The sequence below is a fragment of the Triticum dicoccoides genome, chromosome 4B (assembly GCF_002162155.2).
Source record: "Triticum dicoccoides isolate Atlit2015 ecotype Zavitan chromosome 4B, WEW_v2.0, whole genome shotgun sequence".
NCBI classification, from domain to species: domain Eukaryota; kingdom Viridiplantae; phylum Streptophyta; class Magnoliopsida; order Poales; family Poaceae; genus Triticum; species Triticum dicoccoides.
This window is the reverse complement of record NC_041387.1, coordinates 629,952,630-629,975,750: the sequence shown is the minus strand read 5'-3', so window position 1 is coordinate 629,975,750 and position 23,121 is coordinate 629,952,630. Positions and strand designations below refer to the sequence as shown.

The window sequence follows — 23,121 nt, the reverse complement described above, 5'->3', positions numbered from 1 at the left end:
AATGAATCTGGTTTCTGTTGAAACTTTTTGCATAAATTACTAGCAATATTAACAAGCCACATATAAATTTTCATAATTTTTGGAAAACCACATTTTTACATTTGATAACTCCTGGTGAATATAGATAGGGTTTAAATTTAATTATCCAAATTGATTTTTTTTATTTTTATAAATGTTAAAATATGGAGAAGAATGGTTTAACATTTTTTTGAAACAATTTGAGGAATTTGTTTTGGCTTATGAAACAATTTGAAACAATATGAAACAATTTTTGTGAAACAGTTTGAGGAAAATTCTCAAATTGTTTCATAAACCAAAAAAGTATTCTCAAATTGTTGCACAAAAAAATTTAAATTATTCTCCTCGATATTTGAACATCTATAAAAATAAAAAAAAATTGGATAGATAAATTTATACCCTATCTATATTCACCAGGAGCTATCAAATACAATTGTAAAAATGTGGTTTTCCAAAAATTATGAAAATTTATATGTGGCTTGTTAATATTGCTAGTAATTTATGCAAAAAGTTTCAACACAAACTATATTCATTTGATAGCTAGAGTAAATAGAAAACAACAACTAAAACCAAAAATGGCCAAATGCACCTAGTCGGCCCATCGCAGGCCGATTGGCTTCCAGTCGGCCTGAGGCCGACTGGACTAATTGGTTCCCAGCAAGCCAATTAGTCCCTGCAGTGGGCCGACTAGACTCAGTCGGCCTGCAGCGGGCCGATGTTTTATTATTTTTAAAAATAAAAATATCGGCGTAATATTTATGCAAATTAATTAGAAAAATGTATTATTTCAAAATATTAGCCACATGTTTGCTCTATCACAGCATGCAAAAACAAAGTCCGTTGTTGGTTTAGCTACAGTCTCACGCATAAACTAGCAAGCTTAATTGATGCTCCACTTTTAAGTACTGATGACAACTAGACAAGAGAAGAAAAGAATGCCACATCAACCATGGCAGGCTCTAGCGGCTAGGAATCTCTCACTGCTTACAGGCAAAAGCCAGCTTGCATTCCCCTCCAAATTCGGTTCCAACTAATTAATTAAGTGCACTCTAGCTCATCATAATCATCATATAACACTACAAATTTAGTTAATTGCTACCAGCTCTGCTTTTCTTATACCTTTCTAGGAGTATATATACATGCAAGTGTGGTACGTGTAGCATACACCCACCAGCGCAGTGACAAAACAAACCTATACCAACGAACTGGGCCTGTCAAAACAAATATGGCGTCCAAGTCCAACTGCGTTCTCCTCTTGGCCGCCGTCCTAGTCTCCATCTTTGCCGCCGTTGCCGCCATCGGCAATGAAGATTGCACCCCATGGATGAGTACTCTGATCACTCCACTCCCAAGCTGCCGTGACTATGTGGAACAACAAGCATGTCGCATCGAAACGCCCGGGTCGCCGTACCTCGCCAAGCAGCAGTGCTGTGGGGAGCTTGCAAACATTCCGCAGCAGTGCCGATGCCAGGCGCTGCGCTACTTCATGGGGCCGAAGTCTCGTCCGGATCAGAGCGGCCTCATGGAACTCCCCGGATGCCCTAGGGAGGTGCAGATGGACTTCGTGAGGATACTCGTCACGCCGGGGTACTGCAACTTGACGACCGTTCACAACACTCCGTACTGCCTCGCTATGGAGGAGTCTCAGTGGAGCTAGAGACAATTCTCTCGCTCATGAATAAATAAGCATGTTGCGACCATACATGTGTGACATGCATATATGCATATAGGACGAGCTCCGCGCGCTCATCATGTGTGGTGCTATGTGCTACATATATGGATAAGAATAAAGGGAATCATTTTCGCTTCTTAAACTCAACTCAGATCTTTAATTCATGTCTTTGGTGGTCAAAATTATTAGCAAAATCTCCAACAGCTAATAACATTTCTACATTTTTGTCCAGCCTTTTATTTCCAGTGAGCAGCATATACAAGGCTATATTTGTAAATGATAAATAATAGTTGCCATGTACTGGCGAGGGAGCCATGTACTTGACTTTTTCTTCTGTCGTTCTGCCCGTCATTGGGGCTTGGGGGTGTTTGATACTAATCTGTGATGTTGCTGCTACCTGCCTTATGGCTTTATTTATAAAGTCGGGTGTTTGCCTTTTCTCTAAAAAATAAATAATAGTTGCCCGCATTCAGATCAATTATTGGGTAAATGGCAAATTGATCAAATGGGGTTGAAGGGTGGGCACCAGGCAGATTCCGGATAAAATTATCCATACCACCACCCGCCCGAATATCCTCTAATATGCCCTGCCGCCTCCAATGTGACATCAATACCATACCGACAAATATTCTAGGCGCATGGATGATAATTAAGGGATTCTGCTTCTTAAAGTTCATCTCGGATATTTTATTCATGTGTTTGATGGTCGAAATCATGAGAAAAATCAAGAAGCGTCCAACTGTTAATAATTTTTTATAATTTGTTTCCTAGTTTTTTAAATTTCTTGCATCCAACGTGGCATCAATACTGGTTGCTGAATCCTCTAGGCGCATGGCCGGGGTACATTTATGCGGATTGTGGTGGAGTTAAATAGTTGTGCTATAGATGCAGTCCTGATACTCCCAGCTTCCTCACCATTTATGTCTAGATGTTGGACAAGTTGTGCCTTTTGTTGTTGTAGTCGTAGTGTGAATTGTACACCTGTAGCGTTGTTTGCTGAAAGGCATTGTAATAGCCGCTTGGCTTGACTCATGATACACCTTTTCACGGTGTATTCGATAAAATGTTGCTTGATATTATGCCGTTGGCCCCTCAAATATAAGTGTTTGCGGCAATAGAAATTTTTCATGTGTGACCTAAGGTTACCCATCCCACGAGCGATAATAGCAACAAATATTCTTTCTTAAGCAATGCCAAAACAGATACGATAACTTCTTTGCCCCAAACAATACTGTGTAGTTATCGATTACACTAGTCTTATAAGTTGCAACAACATATGAGTAAATAACAGTTTGAAAAGATCTGTGTAGATAATGTTATGATTTATCTAAGTTTGGGATTATTAAATAAATGAAAACAAAACTACATGTGAACTATTTTTGGAGTCTTTTCACATGTAAGAAGAGAGAGGTCCAAAGGTTACTAGTAGCATCTTTCATAGACGATTAATGCCTACAGATGTTTGATTTTATGGTTAATTTGAAAATAATGTTTTGCAAAGTTGCTCACACACAATCATCACATTTTCTCTCACACACAACACTCGGAAATAAACTAGGTTGTTGGTTTAGCAGCACCCGCACGCATAATCTAGCTTAATTGAAGTAGGTTCCACTTCAAATATTATTTCAACTTGACTATAGAAGAGCGAATCAACCTGTGGTTGGATGATTAGAGGGACAGTGGTATCCGCAGCTCACCAGGGTTCAAGTCCTAGTGCTCGCATTATTCCTGAATTTATTTCAGGATTTCCGACGATGCGCTTTCAGTGGGAGGAGATGTTTCCGTCGACGACGCTAGGCTCGAGCGGCTATGAATCTCTCGCCTTCCACGCACAAGCTAAATTTTGTTTCCCTCCTAATTTTGTTCCAACAAATTAATTAAGTGCACTCTAGTTCATCATAATTGTCATGTAACACACAAATATAGTTAATTAGTGCTAGCACTCCCTCTATTACTTTTTCTTTGGGTATATATGCATGCAAGTGTGGTACATCTAGCTTACACCCACCAATATGGTGCGCAACCTCAAGAAATTACACAAACTAGCCGGATGTGGCTAGAAAATAACATGGAGTCCACGTACAACTGGAGTCTCCTCCTCTTGGCCCCTGGTCCTAGTCTCCATCTTTGCCGCCACCGCTACCACCAAACCAAATCACTGCTTCCTAGGGATGGGTAAGCATGCCGCTACAAGGCTATCGTGACTATGTGGCACAACAAACCTGTGGCGCAGCAAGTCGGCGATATGCCGATAACGTGTTGCCTAGAGCTTTCACAGATTTCAGATTGGTGTCGTTGCGAGGCGTTGTGCTACTTCATGGGGCAGGAGCCATCTTGTCCCGAGAAGAGTGGACTCATGAACCTTCCCCAATGCCCTAGGGAGCCGAAAAGGGACTTCGTTAGAGTACTTGTCACGCCGAGCCAATGTAACTTGAGGACCTGTTGACAATGCTCCATACTGCCTTGCTATCGACATGTAAAGATAAATCTTTTGCTCATGAATAAGAATGTTTCACCCATGGATGTACGGCATGTGTGGTGCTATCTACCTTGAATGCCAATAAAAAAATGGTTTAGTGGGTCTTAAATTTTAACTCTATCTTGTGCTCATATGTTTGGTGATTTTGTAGCATTATTGTTATCTTTATCATTGCTTGTCACAATACATGCACCGTTTGACAATCAATGATAAAGATAGACGTATATTTGTAATTTTGCAACAACAAACAGTGCATGTATCTTGACGTTGCAGGAGCCATACGATAAACGATGATGTTATGGATAAAATGGATGCCAAGTTATGAATTGGTCTATACACAATATTCAAAATAACAGAAAGACAATAACATTACTAATTAGAGTACACAAATATATGCATATTTTGAGCCGCCTAAGTCTTATATAAGATTAAAAAAACTTGAAAGTCCCACACCTGCATAAGTAAAATAAAGTCTCTATAAATCACGAGCATCTGGTTGTCTATTTTTCTAAGATTAAGCATATGCTTAGTATGGTCACATACTCCAGAATTGACTATTTTTAGATGAGGTAGATGGAGATACAACATTGAACCCCCTCAAGGGAAATCCAACGTTCACGTACCATAATCTCGAATTCATGAATCTATCAACTGTATATAAAGGCACAATAATGTTCGGGGAATATACCAAAAAAGTTCCAACCATATGTTTTTCAATCGGATGGGCCCTTTTTTATAGCATACCCTAACCAATAATTCATCATAGGTATCGCAACAAATATTCTGAATGTTTTTATTACATTTGTGTTAAATATTTTTTAATCTTATTTTGTAGCACCATTTCCAAATGCTAAAAGAGGGATCAAAGTTGTATCCTAAAGACTATATCCATCACTAAAATGATAGGTATTTCAAAATGTAGCTAGTAGATGGGAGTAAGAAAAATGTCAAGAAAGATATTCAAATGAAATTTCTCAGTGTTTAGTTACCCTACCTGTTAATGGGGATAATTATATTTTACTCCAATCACGAAGGAAACTTGTTATTTAGACTATCAAAACATACTCTACCCATTGCTTTTGCATTACTTTAACCACAATATGTACATCATCTTAGCTATATGCCTAAAAATGACAATTGACAATCTGAATGTTAACTTCACGTATTGATACAAAATCAGATGAAAACTACATGCTAGCTCACTGGATGACTTTAATTCTATATATTAATCTAATATCATGTACAAACAACACATATGGTCATTAAGACAAGACATTTGAAAATAACATAATAATTGTTCTCTCATAAATTGAAGATGATTAAAGATGTTAACCACATTTTTATGCGAGTAACGGTGTATGGTGAACCCTACGGTCATGGATAGACCAAGTCGACATAAAAGTCATGTCTCAAGTCGTGCTACAATAGACACTCAGAGAAGATAATGTTAGACACGTTATGTTGGGAATTATGCTGGTTCGGAAGATCATTTCCTTGTGAATCCGTGATATCAAATTATCTCGTATCATTGGAAGGTAATTTCCTTGTTACTGGAAGGGGTCATCCACGACCCTCACCAATAATCATCTCCTTCCATGAGAATACACTCGTGTGGCCCTGTTTTCTTTATAGTTTCAGCCACCTTGTAAGTCTCCACTCATCACTAGAATCTTTAAGCCTGACATAGGGATATTAACCATCCGACTATCCAAACTTGTGTAAATCTATATCTCCATTGTGTTGATGGGATCTCTATTATTCTTCACGACTCCATGGTAGAATGTAAGATCAACGGTGATTGACCGCCGACAATCATATATGATATTTTGGCCATCATATTTTTATGGTTATAATAATGTATTATTTTTTAACATTTATTACATAATGTGTACATTTGTGAAACCACTCACTCAACACATGAGGACCGCACATGTGCACGGTCGCCATGACGGTTCGTAAAACAATGGTTTACAAGGTTGCTCACACATACAGTCGTCACATGTGTGCCCACAACATGATAAAACTAACTTTGTCCGTCGTTGGTTTATCAACTCTCGCGCATAAACTAGCTACATCTTAATTAAACCTCCACTTTAGGTACTAGTGATAACTTGACAAAATAAGAAAAGAATGCAACATCAACGATTGCCAACAAGGTAGGCTGGAGCAGCTATGAATCTCTCACTGCTTGCACATAAGCTAGCTTGCATTCCCCTCCAAATTATGTTCCAACTAATTGACTAAGTGCACTTCAGTTCACCATAGTCGCCATATAACACATCAAATTTCAATTGTCAGTTGTGTATCTCTTGCTTTTCTCTAGGCACTAGCAAAATGTCCTTGTGTTGCTATGAGCCACAAAAAGACAAGAATTTAAACTACCTTCTTATAAGATTATTAAAATACGTTGTTGTCTTGCCGCTATTGCATGGTTCATGATTAAAGAGAGTGGAAAATATAACGACAGATCTTATTGCAGTTGATATCTAATTGGAATAAATCAGTGGGGGTAGGGGGGCTAAAACCAAGAGCATGATTTTGACTTTGATTCACATTTCCACATTTGTTACTTGTGTTTCTCACAGGAGTGTTGGTCTCACATTAAGCTATTAGTGTATCTGTTTATTTGTGCTAGGTCTAGCATGTAACTAAAAATGCATTTGTTTACTCAAGTCTCTTGGAAGTTTGGTGATCCCTCATGTGGGCAGAACTGCTTTTTTAATTTCTATTGTTGATCTCCATGTGAACTCACCATCAACTCCAACATTTATAAGTAGGAAAGATGTATGAGAGCAAGTGTGGCATGTCCAGCTTCACCAACTAATGTCGTTCACAACCTCGAGAAACTACATCAACGAATTGAAACTAGCAAAATTAAAATGGCGTCCAAGTCCAATGGTCGTCTCCTCCTCTTGGTCGTCGTCCTACTCTCCATCTTTGTCACTGATGCCGCACCCGGCTGCTGCGTCCAAGGGTGGCTTTTCTGACCAATCCGCTCCCAAGCTGTTGTGACTATTCTCACAACAAACATTTGGTGTCTACAGAGCCGGGTCGCGGTTACCCTAAGAGATGACATTAGCGTCAGTCTACTCCCCCAGGAAGCCATACCTCGCCAAATTGAATTGCTACTGTGAGCTTGCAAAAAAATTTCAGCAGTGTTGGTGCGAGGCTCCGCGTTACTTCATAAGGCTTCTTTGGGTCGTCTCTACCTGGTGAGAGTGGCCTCATGAACCTGCCCAGGGAGATGCAAAGGGAGTTTGTCAGACTACTCGTCGCACCGGGCAGTGCAACTTCGGGACTGCTAATAACTTTGGATGATGCCCCATTGTGGACCAGTCTTAGTAGATCTAGAGACAAATCTATTAGGCATGAATATGCATGTTGCATCCATGGATGTGTGGCATGCATATATGCATATGTGAGCTCCGCGCGCTCAACATATGTGGTGCTATCTACTATGAATGAGAATAAAGAGAATTATTTTCTGCTTCTTAAGTTTCAACTCAATCGTATATCCGCATGTTTTTCCTTTTTGTGTACCCATATATAAAAATTATATTAGATGCAAATATGTATGTGCATAGTTGCCAAAAATTTTGCATGTCAAAAAGAAAAAGGGAAATGTTTACACTTTGAAATGTAATCCAAAATCATGCATTATTGTTACTTGGCCAAACCATTTTTTGCAGAAGCATAAGGTGAACTCTAACAATTTATTTATGAGGACACAGGAACACGCGTCTTTATCACGCTCAAGTGTCCTCATGTATGGCATCATCATCATGGTAAATAATATTGCAATGGAGAGCGATTTGCAATTAGAGAGATCTGTGGGCACACAAAAATTAGGAGTTATTAGTGTGAAAAAAAAGTTGATTACTTATCATAGTTTGCCTCCCCTCAAAAATATATCTTAATTTGTCCCCACTAAATTAGATGCATTGTGGGGCTTATTTCTTTATGCATTATATGGAAGGTAACCGACAATCCATGGTGAATTTGCATGTGTTTGGCTATTTGGCCCATGAGTCTTAGCAATCAAGAGTCTGGATTTGTCAAAAACTTTGTTTCTTTGAAACTAACAACTTTTACCTCATGGGTGGTAAGTTGTAGCAACTTTTTTTTGACACTGAGGGCCTGCCCAGGACAGAGGAAAAACACAGGAAAACCAAAGGAAAGCTATTCCCAAGGAACGGTTTTCTTTTCTCCCGTTCTAAACGAAGGAATCTCGTGTAACCAATCCTCCAGAAAGTTCTCTATCCTCGCGTTTTCACATGAAACCAAACATCCGGTCATACCCAACTTTTTTGCGGTGTCCCGAGGCAGCACAGGGAAAAAACGACCGGACCTTCGCATACTGGGACCCACATCGGTTGTGAAATGGTTGACCTATAGACATGGTGGCCGACATACGCAGCATTCAGTAAAATTTAAAACTCAAAGCATGGGACCAACATGTGTTGATTTCGTGGGTAACCTTATCCTGCATTCTGAACACGGCTGTGTAGTTTCCGACAATTTTTTTGTTCCGTGATAAGTCTCCAACGTATCTATAATTTTTTATTGTTACATGTCATTATAGTATCAATCTTGGATGTTTTATATGCACCTATATATATATATATCATTTTTTGGAACTAATCTATTAACTTAGTGTCAAGTGCTGGTTGCTGTATTTTACCTATTTTTGGTTTTGCAGAATATCAGTATCAAACGAAATCCAATTGCCACAAAACTTTTTAGAGATTTTTTCTGGACATAAGAGACCCTGGAAGCTTTGGGAGGGGGCCAGAAGATGAATGAGTGGCCCACAAGGCACCAGGGCGCGCCCAGGGGGTAGGTGCGCTTTGGTGGCTTGTTGGGCCCATGTTCACTCGTTTGACCTAATTCTGCCTCTATAAATTCTCTAAAATTGGGAAACCAATAGAGAGCCACCCGAAACACTTTTTCCACCACCACAAGTTCATGTTCTTGAGAGATCCCATCTGGAGGCCTTTTCCGGCACTATGTCGGAGGGGGAATCAGTCACGGAGGGGCTCTACATCAACTTTGTTGCCCTTCCGATGATGTGTGAGTAGTTTACCACAAACCTACAGGTTCATAGTTACTAGCTAGATGGCTTCTTCTCTTTATTTGATCTTCAATACAATGTTCTTATCGATGTTCTTGGAGTTTTATTCGATGTAATACTTTTTACGGTGTGTTTGTTAGGATCCGATGAATTGCAAGTTTATGATCAGATCATCTATGAATATTATTTCAGTCTTCTCTGAACTCTTTTATGCATGATTACTATAGCTTTGTATTTCTCTATGATCAGTCCGTTTGATTTGATCATGCAATGGGAGAGGTGCCTTGTGATGGGTTCGATCTTGCGGTGCTCAATCCCAGTGAAAGAAAGGGGCATGACACATATTTGTATTGTTTCCATTAAGGGTAAAACGATAGGGTTTATTCATATTAATTGAGTTTACTTTGTCTCCATCATGTCATTTTGCTTAAGGCGTTACTCCGTTCTTTATAAACTTAATACTCTAGATGCATGCTGGATAGCGGTCGATGTGTGGAGTAATAGTAGTAGATGTAGGAAGGAGTTGGTCTACTTGTCTCGGACATAATGCCTATATACATGATCATTGCCTTGGATGTCTTCATGATTATTTGGTTTTCTATCGATTGCCCAACAGTAATTTGTTTACCTACCGTATGCTATCTTTAAGAGAGAAGCCTCTAGTGAAAACTATGGCCCCCGGGTCTATTTTAATCATATATTAAAATCCAAAAATACCTAGATGTAATTTTATTTAGTTCATTTTATATTTTATTTATTTGTCTATCATTACGAGATTTGATCCTTGCAATTAACCGCCAAGGGATTGACAACCCTTGTTTGCGTTGCGTACAAGTATTTGTTATTTTGTGTGCGGGTGCTGCTAACGAGTTGTTGCATGGTTCTCTTACTGAATTAATAAACTTGTTTTCTAACTGAGAGAAATGCTTATCTTTACTGTACTGCATCATCCTCTCCTCTTCGGGAAAATCCCAACACAGCTCACAAGTAGCATTCTCATGTTTTGCATCTGCCTTCCTTTTCATTTCCCCTATTATGTTTCAAACATGTGATTTTAATCCCTTTGATCTGAACAGGCCCAATGTAACTTTATTCATGTATAATAAGTTTAGCAACTTCAAAAGAGCTGAATGTAACTTTTTGAAGATAAACAGTAGGAGAACAGCATGGTAATTGCCTTGATAATGCACACAGGGTGGGGGTAGGGTGATATATGGACCAATGGAAGTAACGTCCGAAATGAGCCACTAATGGGGCGACCCACTGTGGCGTGCTCACTTACGTGGGTTTGTTTTGCCTTTTGTTTTTCTCAATTGTTTCCTTGCCTTTTTTTTCTAAAGGTCGACAGTATTTTAAGGTGTCTAAATAGATTAAGGGAGCCGCTACGCATCCACTGGCGGATGTATTAGAAACATCCGCCGCATGGAGCTCCATTGGATCAACGCTCTGACAGCCTTCAGATCTAACCACCATGAGCGTGACCACCTTCTTACTTTCTAAAACAACCGCTCAATTTCGGAAACAGATTCCCCTGTCCGCCGTCCTGACACAGCTGCGCCTAGTGCGGCGCCAGCCCCCGCCACCACAAAATCGCTGCCACCAGCGCACCGGGGGAACTAGTCCTTGTCGTGCTTGCCGGAGTTGCTCCTCTTCCTCCATCTCAGCCCCACGAGAAGCTGCTAGCTCCAATCGAGCACGACGGCGACGACCTCTCACGTCCGGCGCTTCTTCGGCGTTTTCTGCAACCAGAGCTATGTTTATGAAATGTGCCTCATGTTGCAATGTCTGACCACTCACCCTCTAATGCCAGGCGCTCCTGCGGCGCTGCAACTCGGGCTATGTTTCTGAAACAAGACCCTTGTTGCAGAAAAAGCCCTTCACAACCGAAACTTTTCTTTTCTCTAAAACAAAAGATATATTGCAGAATTTTTTTGAAACAAGTCCCCGGTTGCAGAAAAAAAACCTTCACCACCGAACCGTTCTTTCTTTCTTTCTAAAACTAGTCCTGTGTTGCAGAAATCTAGTGAAACAGGACCCATATTGCAAGAAAAAGACTGGTTGCGCGGGACTGAATTGTGGTCAGCGTGGCCGCTTGATCAGGATTGATCGGACGGCTATGCAAGCGGCGAACGCTCGCGCGTGCATCAGCCGACTGAAGGTAATGTAGGACCTTGAGAAGAGGTGTCTAGAGGGGGTTCATTAGACACTAAGTACCAAAGTTGCAGTTTTTAACCTTTTTAAATTTAAGTGGAGTTTAGGCACAAGTTTAACACTCACAACGCATATCAAGCAAGCATGCAAAGAGTATATGAGCAGCGGAAAGTAAAGCATGCGACTTGCAAGAATGTAAAGGGAAGGGTTTGGAGGAATCAAACGCAATTGGAGACACGGATATTTTTGGCGTGGTTCCGATAGGTGGTGCTATCGTACATCCACGTTGATGGAGATTTCAACCCACGAAGGATAACGGTTGCGCGAGTCCACGGAGGGCTCCACCCACGAAGGGTCCACGAAGAAGCAACCTTGTCTATCCCACCATGGCCGTCGCCCACGAAGGACTTGCCTCACTAGCGGTAGATCTTCACGAAGTAGGCGATCTCCTTGCCCTTACAAACTCCTTGGTTCAACTCCACAATCTTGTCGGAGGCTCCCAAGTGACACCTAGCCAATCTAGGAGACACCACTCTTCAAGAAGTAACAAATGGTGCGTTGATGATGAACTCCTTGCTCTTGTGCTTCAAATGATAGTCTCCCTAACACTCAACTCTCACTCATAGGATTTGGATCTGGTGGAAAGAGGGTTTGAGTGGAAAGCAACTTGGGGAAGGCTAGAGATCAAGATTCATATGGTAGGAATGGAATATCTTGGCCTCAACACATGAGTAGGTAGTTCTCTCTCAGAAATAGTAAGTTGGAAGTGTAGGTTTGTTCTGATGGCTCTCTCCACGAATGAAGAGGGGATGGAGGGGTATATATAGCCTCCACACAAAATCTAACCGTTACACACAACTTGCCAAACTCGATGGGACCGAATTGGGAAACTCGATCGGACCGATTCAGCAAATCTAGTGACCGTTAGGATTTTCGGTGGGACTGAAATGCAACTCGGTAGGACCGATATGGTTAGGGTTAGGGCATAACGTAATCTCGGTGAGACCGATTACACAAACTCAGTGAGACCAATTTTGGTAATTAGCTAACCAGAGAGTTGGTCAGGCAAACTCGGTTGGACCGATTACTCAAACTCGGTGGGACCGATTTTGATAATGAGTCAACCAAAAAGTTTGCATTGTAATCTCGGTAGTACCGATTGCTCAAACTCGGTGAGACCAATTTTGATAATGGACATACACAGAGAGGTTACAATCCCATCTCGGTGAGACCGAGATCCCTATCGGTGAGACCGATTTGCCTAGGGTTTGTGGCAGTGGCTAAGTCATCCAAAACTCGGTGGCGCCAGATAGGAAGAATCAGTGGGGACGAATTTGACTCTGGGTTTAGGACATATGTGTGGAAGTGAGAAAGTAGTTGAGGGTATTTGGAGCATATCACTAAGCACTTGAAGCAAGAGGCTCATTAAGCAACACCTCATCCCTCCTTGATAGTATTGGCTTTTCCTATAGACTCAATGTGATCTTGGATCACTAAAATGTAAAATGAAGAGTCTTGAGCTTGAAGCTTGAGCCAATCCTTTGTCCTTAGCATCTTGAAAGAGTTCCCACATCCTTTAGTCCATGCCACTCCATTGTTGAACTTATCTGAAACATACTAGATAAAAGTGTTAGTCCAACAAGAGATATGTTGACATTAATTACCAAAACCACCTAGGGAGCACTTGTGCTTTCAATCTCCCCCTTTTTGGTAATTGATGACAACATACATCAAAGCTTTAGATAAAGATATAAAGAATAGCAAGTAAAGCTTTGGAAAGACATGTAACAAGCATAGGCTCCCCGTACATGTATGCAGTCATGTGAACGTGAACTATAGAAGCATGTGATAGCATAACCATGATAGAGCAGGCAATGTCTTACATGTATCTTGGCCATATGCATGAGAGCAAAAAGTATTAAAGGAAATACCTTCATGCCCAAGAGTCCTTCTTGCAAACAGTATGTACATCAGCAAGAATTCCTCATACACATGATGGTGATGCATATACTTACCTTGTAGTCTTGAGTTGGCTTAGGATGGAATGAACCTGCGTAAACAAGGTTAGATAACATAGATACATCTACTAGCCAGAGCAAACAAAAGAAACCATAAGAATACCAAGACTGGGATGACATGTAGAGAATGAGTACTAAGTACTACATTGGATTAGACATGTCCCCAAGAGTAAAGATATGCAACGAATTTGATTGATTTATTTCCCATAGATGTCTTGCTCCCCCTGAATCTAGCATGGGATACTGGGAGAAGATAGGGAACAGAAAATCAGAGCTGGAAGATATAAATGAACAGAGTTAATGCAAACTAATGCAAATAAGCACATATGAACATATGAACATGTCTCTCCCCTCAAGAAGACATGTGGCATCTCTCCTCTTGAACACCAAGCATCTGGGATCCTTGAGAAATACTCTCTACTAGTATTCTCTCCCCCTGGAGATCTCTCTCCCCCTGAGAAGGTGATACTCTCTCTCTCTCTCTAAATGATAAGATTTGATGTGATCTCTCTCTCCCCCTTTGACATCAATTTCCAAGAAGGGCTTGATAAAGATGTAGTCTCTCTCTCTCCCTCTGGAATTTGTCGTGAATGGGTTTGATCCTTGAGTCACATCATAATGCAATTATAAAAAAAAGTGATGCTTGTAGAGGACAAGATTCATTGAGTGGAGCTGGATCAGAATAAACACAGAATAAGTGGCAAACTGATTTTCCTGTTGTGAAATCGGTGGCACCGAGTTGTAGGCTTCGGTTGCACCGAAAGGATTCGATTGGACCGAAAACAACAAATCGGTGAAACCGAGTTCATCACAGAGAAAACACTTGTCACCTTAGCTCACTAGACTAGTAAGATCTCACAAAGATTTGCAAGGAATTTACTGAAAGATATGCCAGGAATTAGATGCAAAAAATGCAGAGCAAACAGAAAGAAATCTAGATGAAGTTTTTTTTTGAAAGGGGAAACACATATGCATGAGACAAATGCAAAAACACAGAAGAGAATACAAGAGAACTTCATCTAGAGATGGTCGGCGACAAAGTCACCTATGTTAGAGTATATTGACTTAGGAGTCAAGTGAGATCACTTGATCATAGGTCATACTCATCGTTTAAGCTCAAAATGGGGTTGCCTTTTTTCGTTTAAGCATCTTGACGTATTCATATCTTGTCGAGTTGCTTTAACTCATGTCTTGGAGTAAAGCTTCTCTAAGATGGAATAACATACCTTGGTTGGTGGTGTTGTCCATGTAATTGAACTTGTGTGGGTTGCTCAAGGTTGATGTAGCTCATCAAGAATTTGGAGCACCACTTGGAATTTGAGTCCATCTACCTACATGGGTTAGTACTTGCAAGGAAGAGCACTTGTATATCCAAAAATGACAATCATGAAGCTCAACATAGAATTTGTCAAAGGATATGTTTAAATGGTTTTTGTGCTTCCTTGTCTTCAACCACCATAGTGTAGAGACTTGGTGATGTAGAGATTGCTCAAGATATGAGTAGGTTACAACCTCATGGAATTTGATTCAACCAAGTACCTACATGGGTTAGATAACATGCAAGATACAAATATATCCAAGACATAAGATTTTCATCATAAGAGAGATATCAAGGATTAGTCATAAGCTCATGTCTTGCATGTATCCAATGGAGTTTCTACTCCAAGTTTGAAGCATCAATGATGTTCAATTCTCCTCTTAACCTGCAAAACACTTTCTCATCAAGAGGTTTAGTGAATATATCCGCTAATTGCTTTTCGGTGCAAACATGCTTAAGATCAATGTCACCCTTAGCAACATGATCTCGAATGAAATGATGACGAACTTCAATATGCTTAGTTCGAGAATGTTGCACAGGATTATGACCAATTTTGATAGCACTTTCATTGTCACAAAGCAATGGAACATGTTTCACATATATCCCATAATCTTTAAGAGTTTGGGTCATCCAAAGTAATTGAGCACAACATGAACCAGCGACAATGTATTCCGCTTCGGCAGTGGATAAGGATACCGAGTTTTGTTTCTTGGAAGACCAAGACACAAGAGATCTACCAAGAAATTGACAAGTACCCGAAGTAGACTTTCTATCAACCTTGTCTCCGGCATAGTCCGAGTCGGAGTAGCCAACAAGATCGAAAGAGGCCCTCTTAGGATACCAAATGCCAAAATTTGGTGTATGGATTAAGTATCTCACTATCCTTTTCACGGCCTTAAGATGATATTCTTTAGGAGCACCTTGATATCATGCACACATGCACACACTTAGCATAATATCGGGACGTGAAGCACATAGATATAACAATGAACCAATCATAAAGCGATAAACCTTTTGATCAACTGGTTCATCATCTTTGGTTAAGTCAAGATGTCCACAAGTAGGCATGGGTGTAGTCATACCTTTGCATTCTTGCATATTGAACTTCTTGAATAAGTCCTTGGTGTACTTCGTTTGAGAAACAAAAGTACCTTCCTTAGTTTGCTTGATTTGCAACCCAAGAAAGAATTTGAGTTCACTCATCATAGACATCTCAAACTTCTCCGACATTAGCTTCCCAAACTTTTCATTAAAATGAGGGTTAGTTGAACCAAATATAATATCATCAACATAGATTTGGCACAAAAATAGTTCACCATTAACCCTTTTAGTAAAAAGAGTAGAATCAATTTTCCCAATTTCAAAGCCTTTTTCAATAAGGAACTTGGTCAAGCATTTATACCATGCTCTAGGAGCTTGTTTAAGACCATAAAGAGCTTTGTGAAGTTTGTAAACATGATTGGGTTTCTTAGGATTGACAAAGCCGGGAGGTTGCTTAACATAAACTTCCTCCTCTATTTCACCATTTAGAAAAGCACTTTTAATGTCCATTTGGTACAAGGTGATATAATGGTGATTAGCATAGGCAAGTAAGATGCAAATGGACTCAAGTCTAGCAACGGGGGCGTAAGTCTCACCATAGTCCATACCTTCGACTTGTGTGTAGCCTTGGGCGACGAGACGTGCTTTGTTGCGAACTACTTGTCCATCTTCATCTTGCTTGTGGCGAAACACCCATTTGGTACCGATGATGTTGTGGTTGTCGTCGGGCTTCTCAACAAATGTCCAAACTTGGTTCCTCTCAAAGTTGTGTAGCTCTTCATGCATAGCATTTATCGAATCCGGATCTTCCAATGCTTCTTCAACCTTCATAGGTTCAACGCTAGAGATGAATGAATAGTTTTCACAAAAGTTAGCTAAACGAGTTTTAGAGCGAGTGATTCTCCCGATTTGAATGTCATTGTAGATTTGCTCGACGGGGTGATCTTTAGCAATTCTTGCTCGAACTCGTGAAAGCTTTTGCTTGAGTCTTCGTTGAACATCTTCTTCATTGTTGGCGTTGGCGTTCTCTTGTCGTGGTGGAGAAGGAGGTTGTTGATGTTCATCTTGATGCACTTCCTCGTTTTCTTCATCTTGGTGTGTCCCACTTGTGGATGCTTCCGTATCAACTCTTAGTTCACCTTGTCGTGAAGTAGAAGCTTCCACTTGGACGGACGAGGTACTCTCCTTCACCTCCGTTGGACGGACCTTGCCAATAGACAAGTCTTGGATTGCTTCCGAAGGATCTTTGTCTCCTACATCAATTAGCAATTGCTCTACTTGCGAGCCGTTAGATTCATCAAACTTCACATCTACCATCTCTTCAACCTTTCGGGTGAAATTGTTGTAGACACGGTAAGTGTGAGAGTTTGAGCCGTAACCTAGTAGGAAACCTTTATGAGACTTAGGAGCAAATTTAGAATGACGATGCTTATCAAGAATGTAGCACTTTGAGCCAAATACTCAAAAGTATCCAACTTGGGGTTTGTTACCAGTGAGGAGCTCGTATGTCGTCTTGCCGAGTAGATTGTGAAGATACAAGCAATTTGTTGCATGACAAGCTGTCTCAACCGCTTCTGCCCAAAAGTGCTTCAGTGTCTTGTACTCATCAAGCATCGTTCTCGCCATTTCGATGAGCGTCCGGTTCTTCCTCTCAACAACTCCATTTTGTTGAGGTGTGTACGTAGCCGAGAACTCGTGTGAAATCCCTTCTTCATCAAGAAAGGTGTCCACATTTGCGTTCTTGAACTCCGTTCTGTTGTCGCTGCGAACCTTCTTGATCTTCATTTCAAATTGATTTTGGGCTTCCCTAGCGAAGTTTTTGAAGATCTTTTGGACCTGCGATTTGTCATCGAGAAAGAACACCCACGTAAATCTGGAAAAATCAACAACTATAACTAGACCAAAAGAATTTCCACCGAGACTCTTGTAAGAGTTGGGACCAAAGAGATCCATGTGAAGTAGCTCGAGTGGCCTCTTTGTGGTCATGATGTTCTTCACGGGATGCCTCCCTCCAACCTGTTTACCTGCTTGACAAGCACTGCAAAGTCTATCCTTATCAAATATGACATCATTAACTCCAAGGATATGATTTCCCTTAATAAGCTTGTCAAGGTTTCGCATACCAACATGACCTAAATGTCTATGCCATAACCATCCTTTTGAGGATTTAGGAATGAAGCAAGTTTTAGGTTGAGCCTTTTTAGTGAAATCAACAATGTATAGATCACCTCTACGTATACCGATAAAGACCATTTTATGATTGTCTCAACGAAACACTTGGCAATCTACTTCAGTAAATAGAACATTGAAACCGAAATCAGCAAGTCTAGATACTGAAAGTAAGTTGTACCCAAGAGATTCAACGAGCATGACATTTTGTATGGAGCTATCATGTGATATGGCCACCTTACTGAGGCCAACCACCTTACCCTTTGAGTTGTCACCGAAAGTGACATACTTTCGAGGACTATCATTTTCAGCAAGCTCACGAAACATGTCTTTATCTCTAGTCATGTGATTGGTACATCCACTATCAAGAACCCATTCCTTTCCTCCTGACATATATCCCCAAAGATTTGCCATAAGACCAAAGTGTCTCATTGCATCATCAAGATCAAAGTCACTATCATCATCCTCATCATAGTATCCATGTTCAACATCGTCATGTGGTGGATCAAATCCTAGAGAGGGTGATTCGTTAGAGTGAGTTTGACAATGATCTTGTCTATGAATTTTTATAGCTTCGGAAATAATATCACTAATAATACCAATATTTCCTTTGGCACGCATAAGGTTTGTAAGCTCAAACAGACGATCACCAAACATAGGATCACTAGTATTCATCTTACTCAAAGCAATAGACTTATGGAGAATTTCTTCAAGATTTTTCAAGGAATAATCTGAAAATCGTTCCTCAAGAAATTTCCATATAGTATAGGCACACTTAAAAGTAGGCAAACATCCAATCAAGTTTCTAGGCAATCCTCTAATGATAAGTTCGGCAGTTCTAAGATTCCTAACCATGTCAATTGACTCATCATGGGTTGGATGCATAGGGTCAACATAAGATGCACAAGGGCTAACAATGTACTTGTTCAAATGATATTGATTGAAAATTACAAGCATCTCATTTTTCCACTCATGAAAATACTCTCCATCAAGAATAGGCAATCTATGTCTAAGACTCCCCAAAGTAGACTCATCCATCTTCCTCCAATGGTGATTAAACCAAGGCAATGGAGACCAATGATCTTGATACCACTTGTAGGACCTTGAGAAGAGGTGTCTAGAGGGGGTGATTAGACACTAAGTACCAAAGTTGCAGTTTTTAACCTTTTTAAATTTAAGTGGAGTTTAGGCACAAGTTTAACACTCACAACACATATCAAGCAAGCATGCAAAGAGTATATGAGCAGCGGAAAGTAAAGCATGCAACTTGCAAGAATGTAAAGGAAAGGGTTTGGAGGATTCAAACACAATTGGAGACACGGATATTTTTGGCGTGGTTCCGATAGGTGGTGCTATCGTACATCCACGTTGATGGAGACTTCAACCCACGAAGGGTAATGGTTGCGCGAGTCCACGGAGGGCTCCACCCACGAAGGGTCCACAAAGAAGCAACCTTGTCTATCCCACCATGGCCGTCGCCCACGAAGGACTTGCCTCACTAGCGGTAGATCTTCACGAAGTAGGCAATCTCCTTGCCCTTACAAACTCCTTGGTTCAACTCCACAATCTTGTCGGAGGCTCCCAAGTGACACCTAGCCAATCTAGGAGACACCACTCTCCAAGAAGTAACAAATGGTGCGTTGATGATGAACTCCTTGTTCTTGTGCTTCAAATGATAGTCTCCCCAACACTCAACTCTCTCTCATAGGATTTGGATCTGGTGGAAAGAGGGTTTGAGTGGAAAGCAACTTGGGGAAGGCTAGAGATCAATATTCATATGGTAGGAATGGAATATCTTGGCCTCAACACATGAGTAGGTAGTTCTCTCTCAGAAATAGTAAGTTGGAAGTGTAGGTTTGTTCTGATGGCTCTCTCCATGAATGAAGAGGAGGTGGAGGGGTATATATAGCCTCCACACAAAATCTAACCGTTACACACAACTTGCCAAACTCGGTGGGACCGAATTAGGAAACTCGGTCGGACCGATTCAGCAAATGTAGTGACCGTTAGGATTTTCGGTGGGACCGAAATGCAACTCGGTAGGAACGATATGGTTAGGGTTAGGGCATAACGTAATCTCGGTGAGACCGATTACACAAACTCGGTGAGACCGATTTTGGTAATTAGCTAACCAGAGAGTTGGTCAGGCAAACTTGGTTGGACCGATTACTCAAACTCGGTGGGACCGATTTTGATAATGAGTCAACCAGAAAGTTTGCATTGTAATCTCGGTAGTACCGATTGCTCAAACTCGGTGAGACCGATTTTGATAATGGACATACACAGAGAGATTACAATCACATCTCGGTGAAACCGAGATCCCTATCAGTGAGACCAATTTGCCTAGGGTTTGTGCCAGTGGCTAACTCATCAAAAACTCGGTGGCGCCGGATAGGAAGAATCAGTGGGGCCGAGTTTGACTCTGGGTTTAGGACATATGTGTGGAAGTGGGAAAGTAGTTGAGGATATTTGGAGCATATCACTAAGCACTTGAAGCAAGAGGCTCATTAAGCAACACATCATCCCTCCTTGATAGTATTGGCTTTTCCTATAGACTCAATGTGATCTTGGATCACTAAAATGTAAAATGAAGAGTCTTGAGCTTGAAGCTTGAGCCAATCCTTTGTCCTTAGCATCTTCAAAGAGTTCCCACATCCTTTAGTCCATGCCACTCCATTGTTGAACTTATCTGAAACATACTAGATAAAAGTGTTAGTCCAACAAGAGATATGTTGACATTAATTACCAAAACCACCTAGGGAGCACTTGTGCTTTCAGGTAAGCTTTTCTCATAGATTAAAACTTACTCCTATCTGAAAAATATTCAGTTTACCTTATAAAAAAGGTCACCATATATTAAATAAATCAGTGTATATAAAAAATCTTCATCATGAAAAATCTTCATCTGTGTATATAAAAAATTTGTTCAGTGTGTATTTAAATAAATAATCACAATACATTTGAAAAATGTGTACTATGTATTAAAATATGTTCAAAGTATATTAGATAAACACTTGTAGTACAAAAAAAATTCAAAAAACCGGAAGACAAGAAAAAACAAAAAAAAACTAAATAGAAAACCAAAGAAGAAAAACGAAAATAAAACCCCGCAGCAGCAGTGAAGGAAACAACAGCGCAGCGAACCCTGGGACTAGGCCGGCCTACACTGCTCCGCATGCGGGCATGGCCTCGCTATACCTTGTTTATAGCGAGTATAGCATCCATGCCATGCAGCTTGTTCTTTGATTTTTGAGGTTTTTATTTTCTTTTACTTATCTTTTATTTTTACCACTATTTTATATTTCTTTCTTGCTTTACTGATTTTTTGTTCTCTTCCTTTTTTTATTCGTTCTCTTCAGAATTTTTTTTGTTTTTTCTTGGTTTCTCCGGTTAACTTATTTTCTTTGTTTTGTTTTTTTGCTCTGTTTTTTTTGTTTTATTTTTCTTTTTATTTTTAACTTCGTTTTACTTGTTTCTTTCTTTGATTTTCTTTGCTTTATTTCATGTTCACTTTTTTGAACAGATGTCTAAATTTTCTTACACATGTATTTTTCGTATACGGTAAGAATATTTTTTAAATACACGTTAACGTTTTTTGAATATATGTTTTGATATCCACTTTTCATATATATATTGTTTTCGAACAAAATATACACTTTTTTATGCGCATTTAAAACATTTTCTTATACAAGATTAACAATTTTCATATACATGATTAACATTTTTTTTCAAATATATGTTTTATTTCTACTTTTTTCGTATATATTCTATATTTTTGTACCACCCAAAAAGGTTATATAAATTTTAACATTTTATTTTAAAATATAAGTTTTCATAACTATAGTTTTCATACACATTTTATTTTGGGTATACATCGAAAACAATTTTTTATGGAGGTTTAATATTTTTTTGTATGTTTAATTATCATTTTTTAATATATGTGTTGATATTTACCTTTTTCGTTGCATCATACATTTTTCTTAGACACCCGTATTTTTTTATAATTGTTTAACATTTTCTAGGAAGTACACGGACATTTTTGTATCTAGTATAGATAGATATTTTGAAAAAGTCATGTACATGTTGCTGAATCACGAAAAAAAAATATGTCACAGCCATTTGTTTTGAAGCTACAACATTTTTTCAAGTTATGCTAACAAATTTATTTATTTATTGCAAAAAATGCTACTCCCTTCATTCACTTTTGTAAGTCGTTTCAGCCAACTCAAAATAGGTTATTTTGCACATTGTCTGAAATGTCTTTAAGGTCTTATAAAAGTGAACAGAGGAAGTAACAGAAATTTACATTGCTTTGACATTGTTCAAAATCTTTATTTAAGTTTTTTAGGATTAAACATGATATTTTTCTTTACAAAATTATAAATAAAATTAAAAACAAACGACAAATGACCACAGCGGCGAATCCAGCGAAGAACTAACCGGGCTTGGCCCAATACTAGGTCTCTACAAGCGATCACAACCAACAGCTCGCTACAAGCGAGCTATAGGCACACTCTGCCTCTGACTGCTATATTTGGGCTCCCTTAGAGCATCTACAGCCGGACTTCACAAATCCGACCCCTTATACATCCGCGAACGCGCCCGGGCACGCCCGCAGACGCATCCATACGGGCCCTCATAGTTTGCTCCCGACATCCACATATCTCATATCCGGACTCTCAAACTCATGCAAATCCATGCATGACGATAATACAGGCCAATGTCGCACGTAAATAACAAATATTGGTACCGAGCATAGATAGTGTTTACATAAAATTTATTTTAAGTGCGCAACTCAAACATTAACTCCTTGGTTGCCATTGTGGGTCCACATGTGCTCCACAAGATCATTGAGTAGCTGCATGTGAACCTGATGATCTCAGATATTCTAATGCATGTGCAGAAAGATCATAAATTGAGCTGCATCTTGATCTTTCGGCATTTCAACTTGTTCTTTAGGTGCTCCAAAATCATTGTTTGAGCTAGGCGGAGATAGAGAGTTGTCGGACGTACCACGGTGTCGTCCAGGCCAGCGACGACGCCCCACACGGCGGAGGATGGGAAAGAGGGCTGCTTTGCCGAAATTGGCGGCGCAGAGACTAGGAACGGCTGTGGAGTGCGCGCGGCGGCTGAGCTGCGAGACGGATGACGCGGAGGAGAAAGAAGAGAGGAGAGAGCAAA

At 40.0% G+C, this 23,121-nt stretch overlaps 1 protein-coding gene across 1 annotated transcript; it reads left to right on the top strand.

Annotated features, from left to right (window-relative positions):
* Window positions 1-1,168: 1,168 nt before the first annotated feature.
* LOC119294082 (alpha-amylase/trypsin inhibitor CM16) lies at window positions 1,169-1,886 on the top strand. The gene has a single exon (XM_037572347.1). It carries the CDS (start codon window positions 1,244-1,246, stop codon window positions 1,673-1,675), a length of 432 nt encoding a protein of 143 aa, XP_037428244.1. The 5' UTR covers window positions 1,169-1,243; the 3' UTR covers window positions 1,676-1,886.
* Window positions 1,887-23,121: the final 21,235 nt, after the last annotated feature.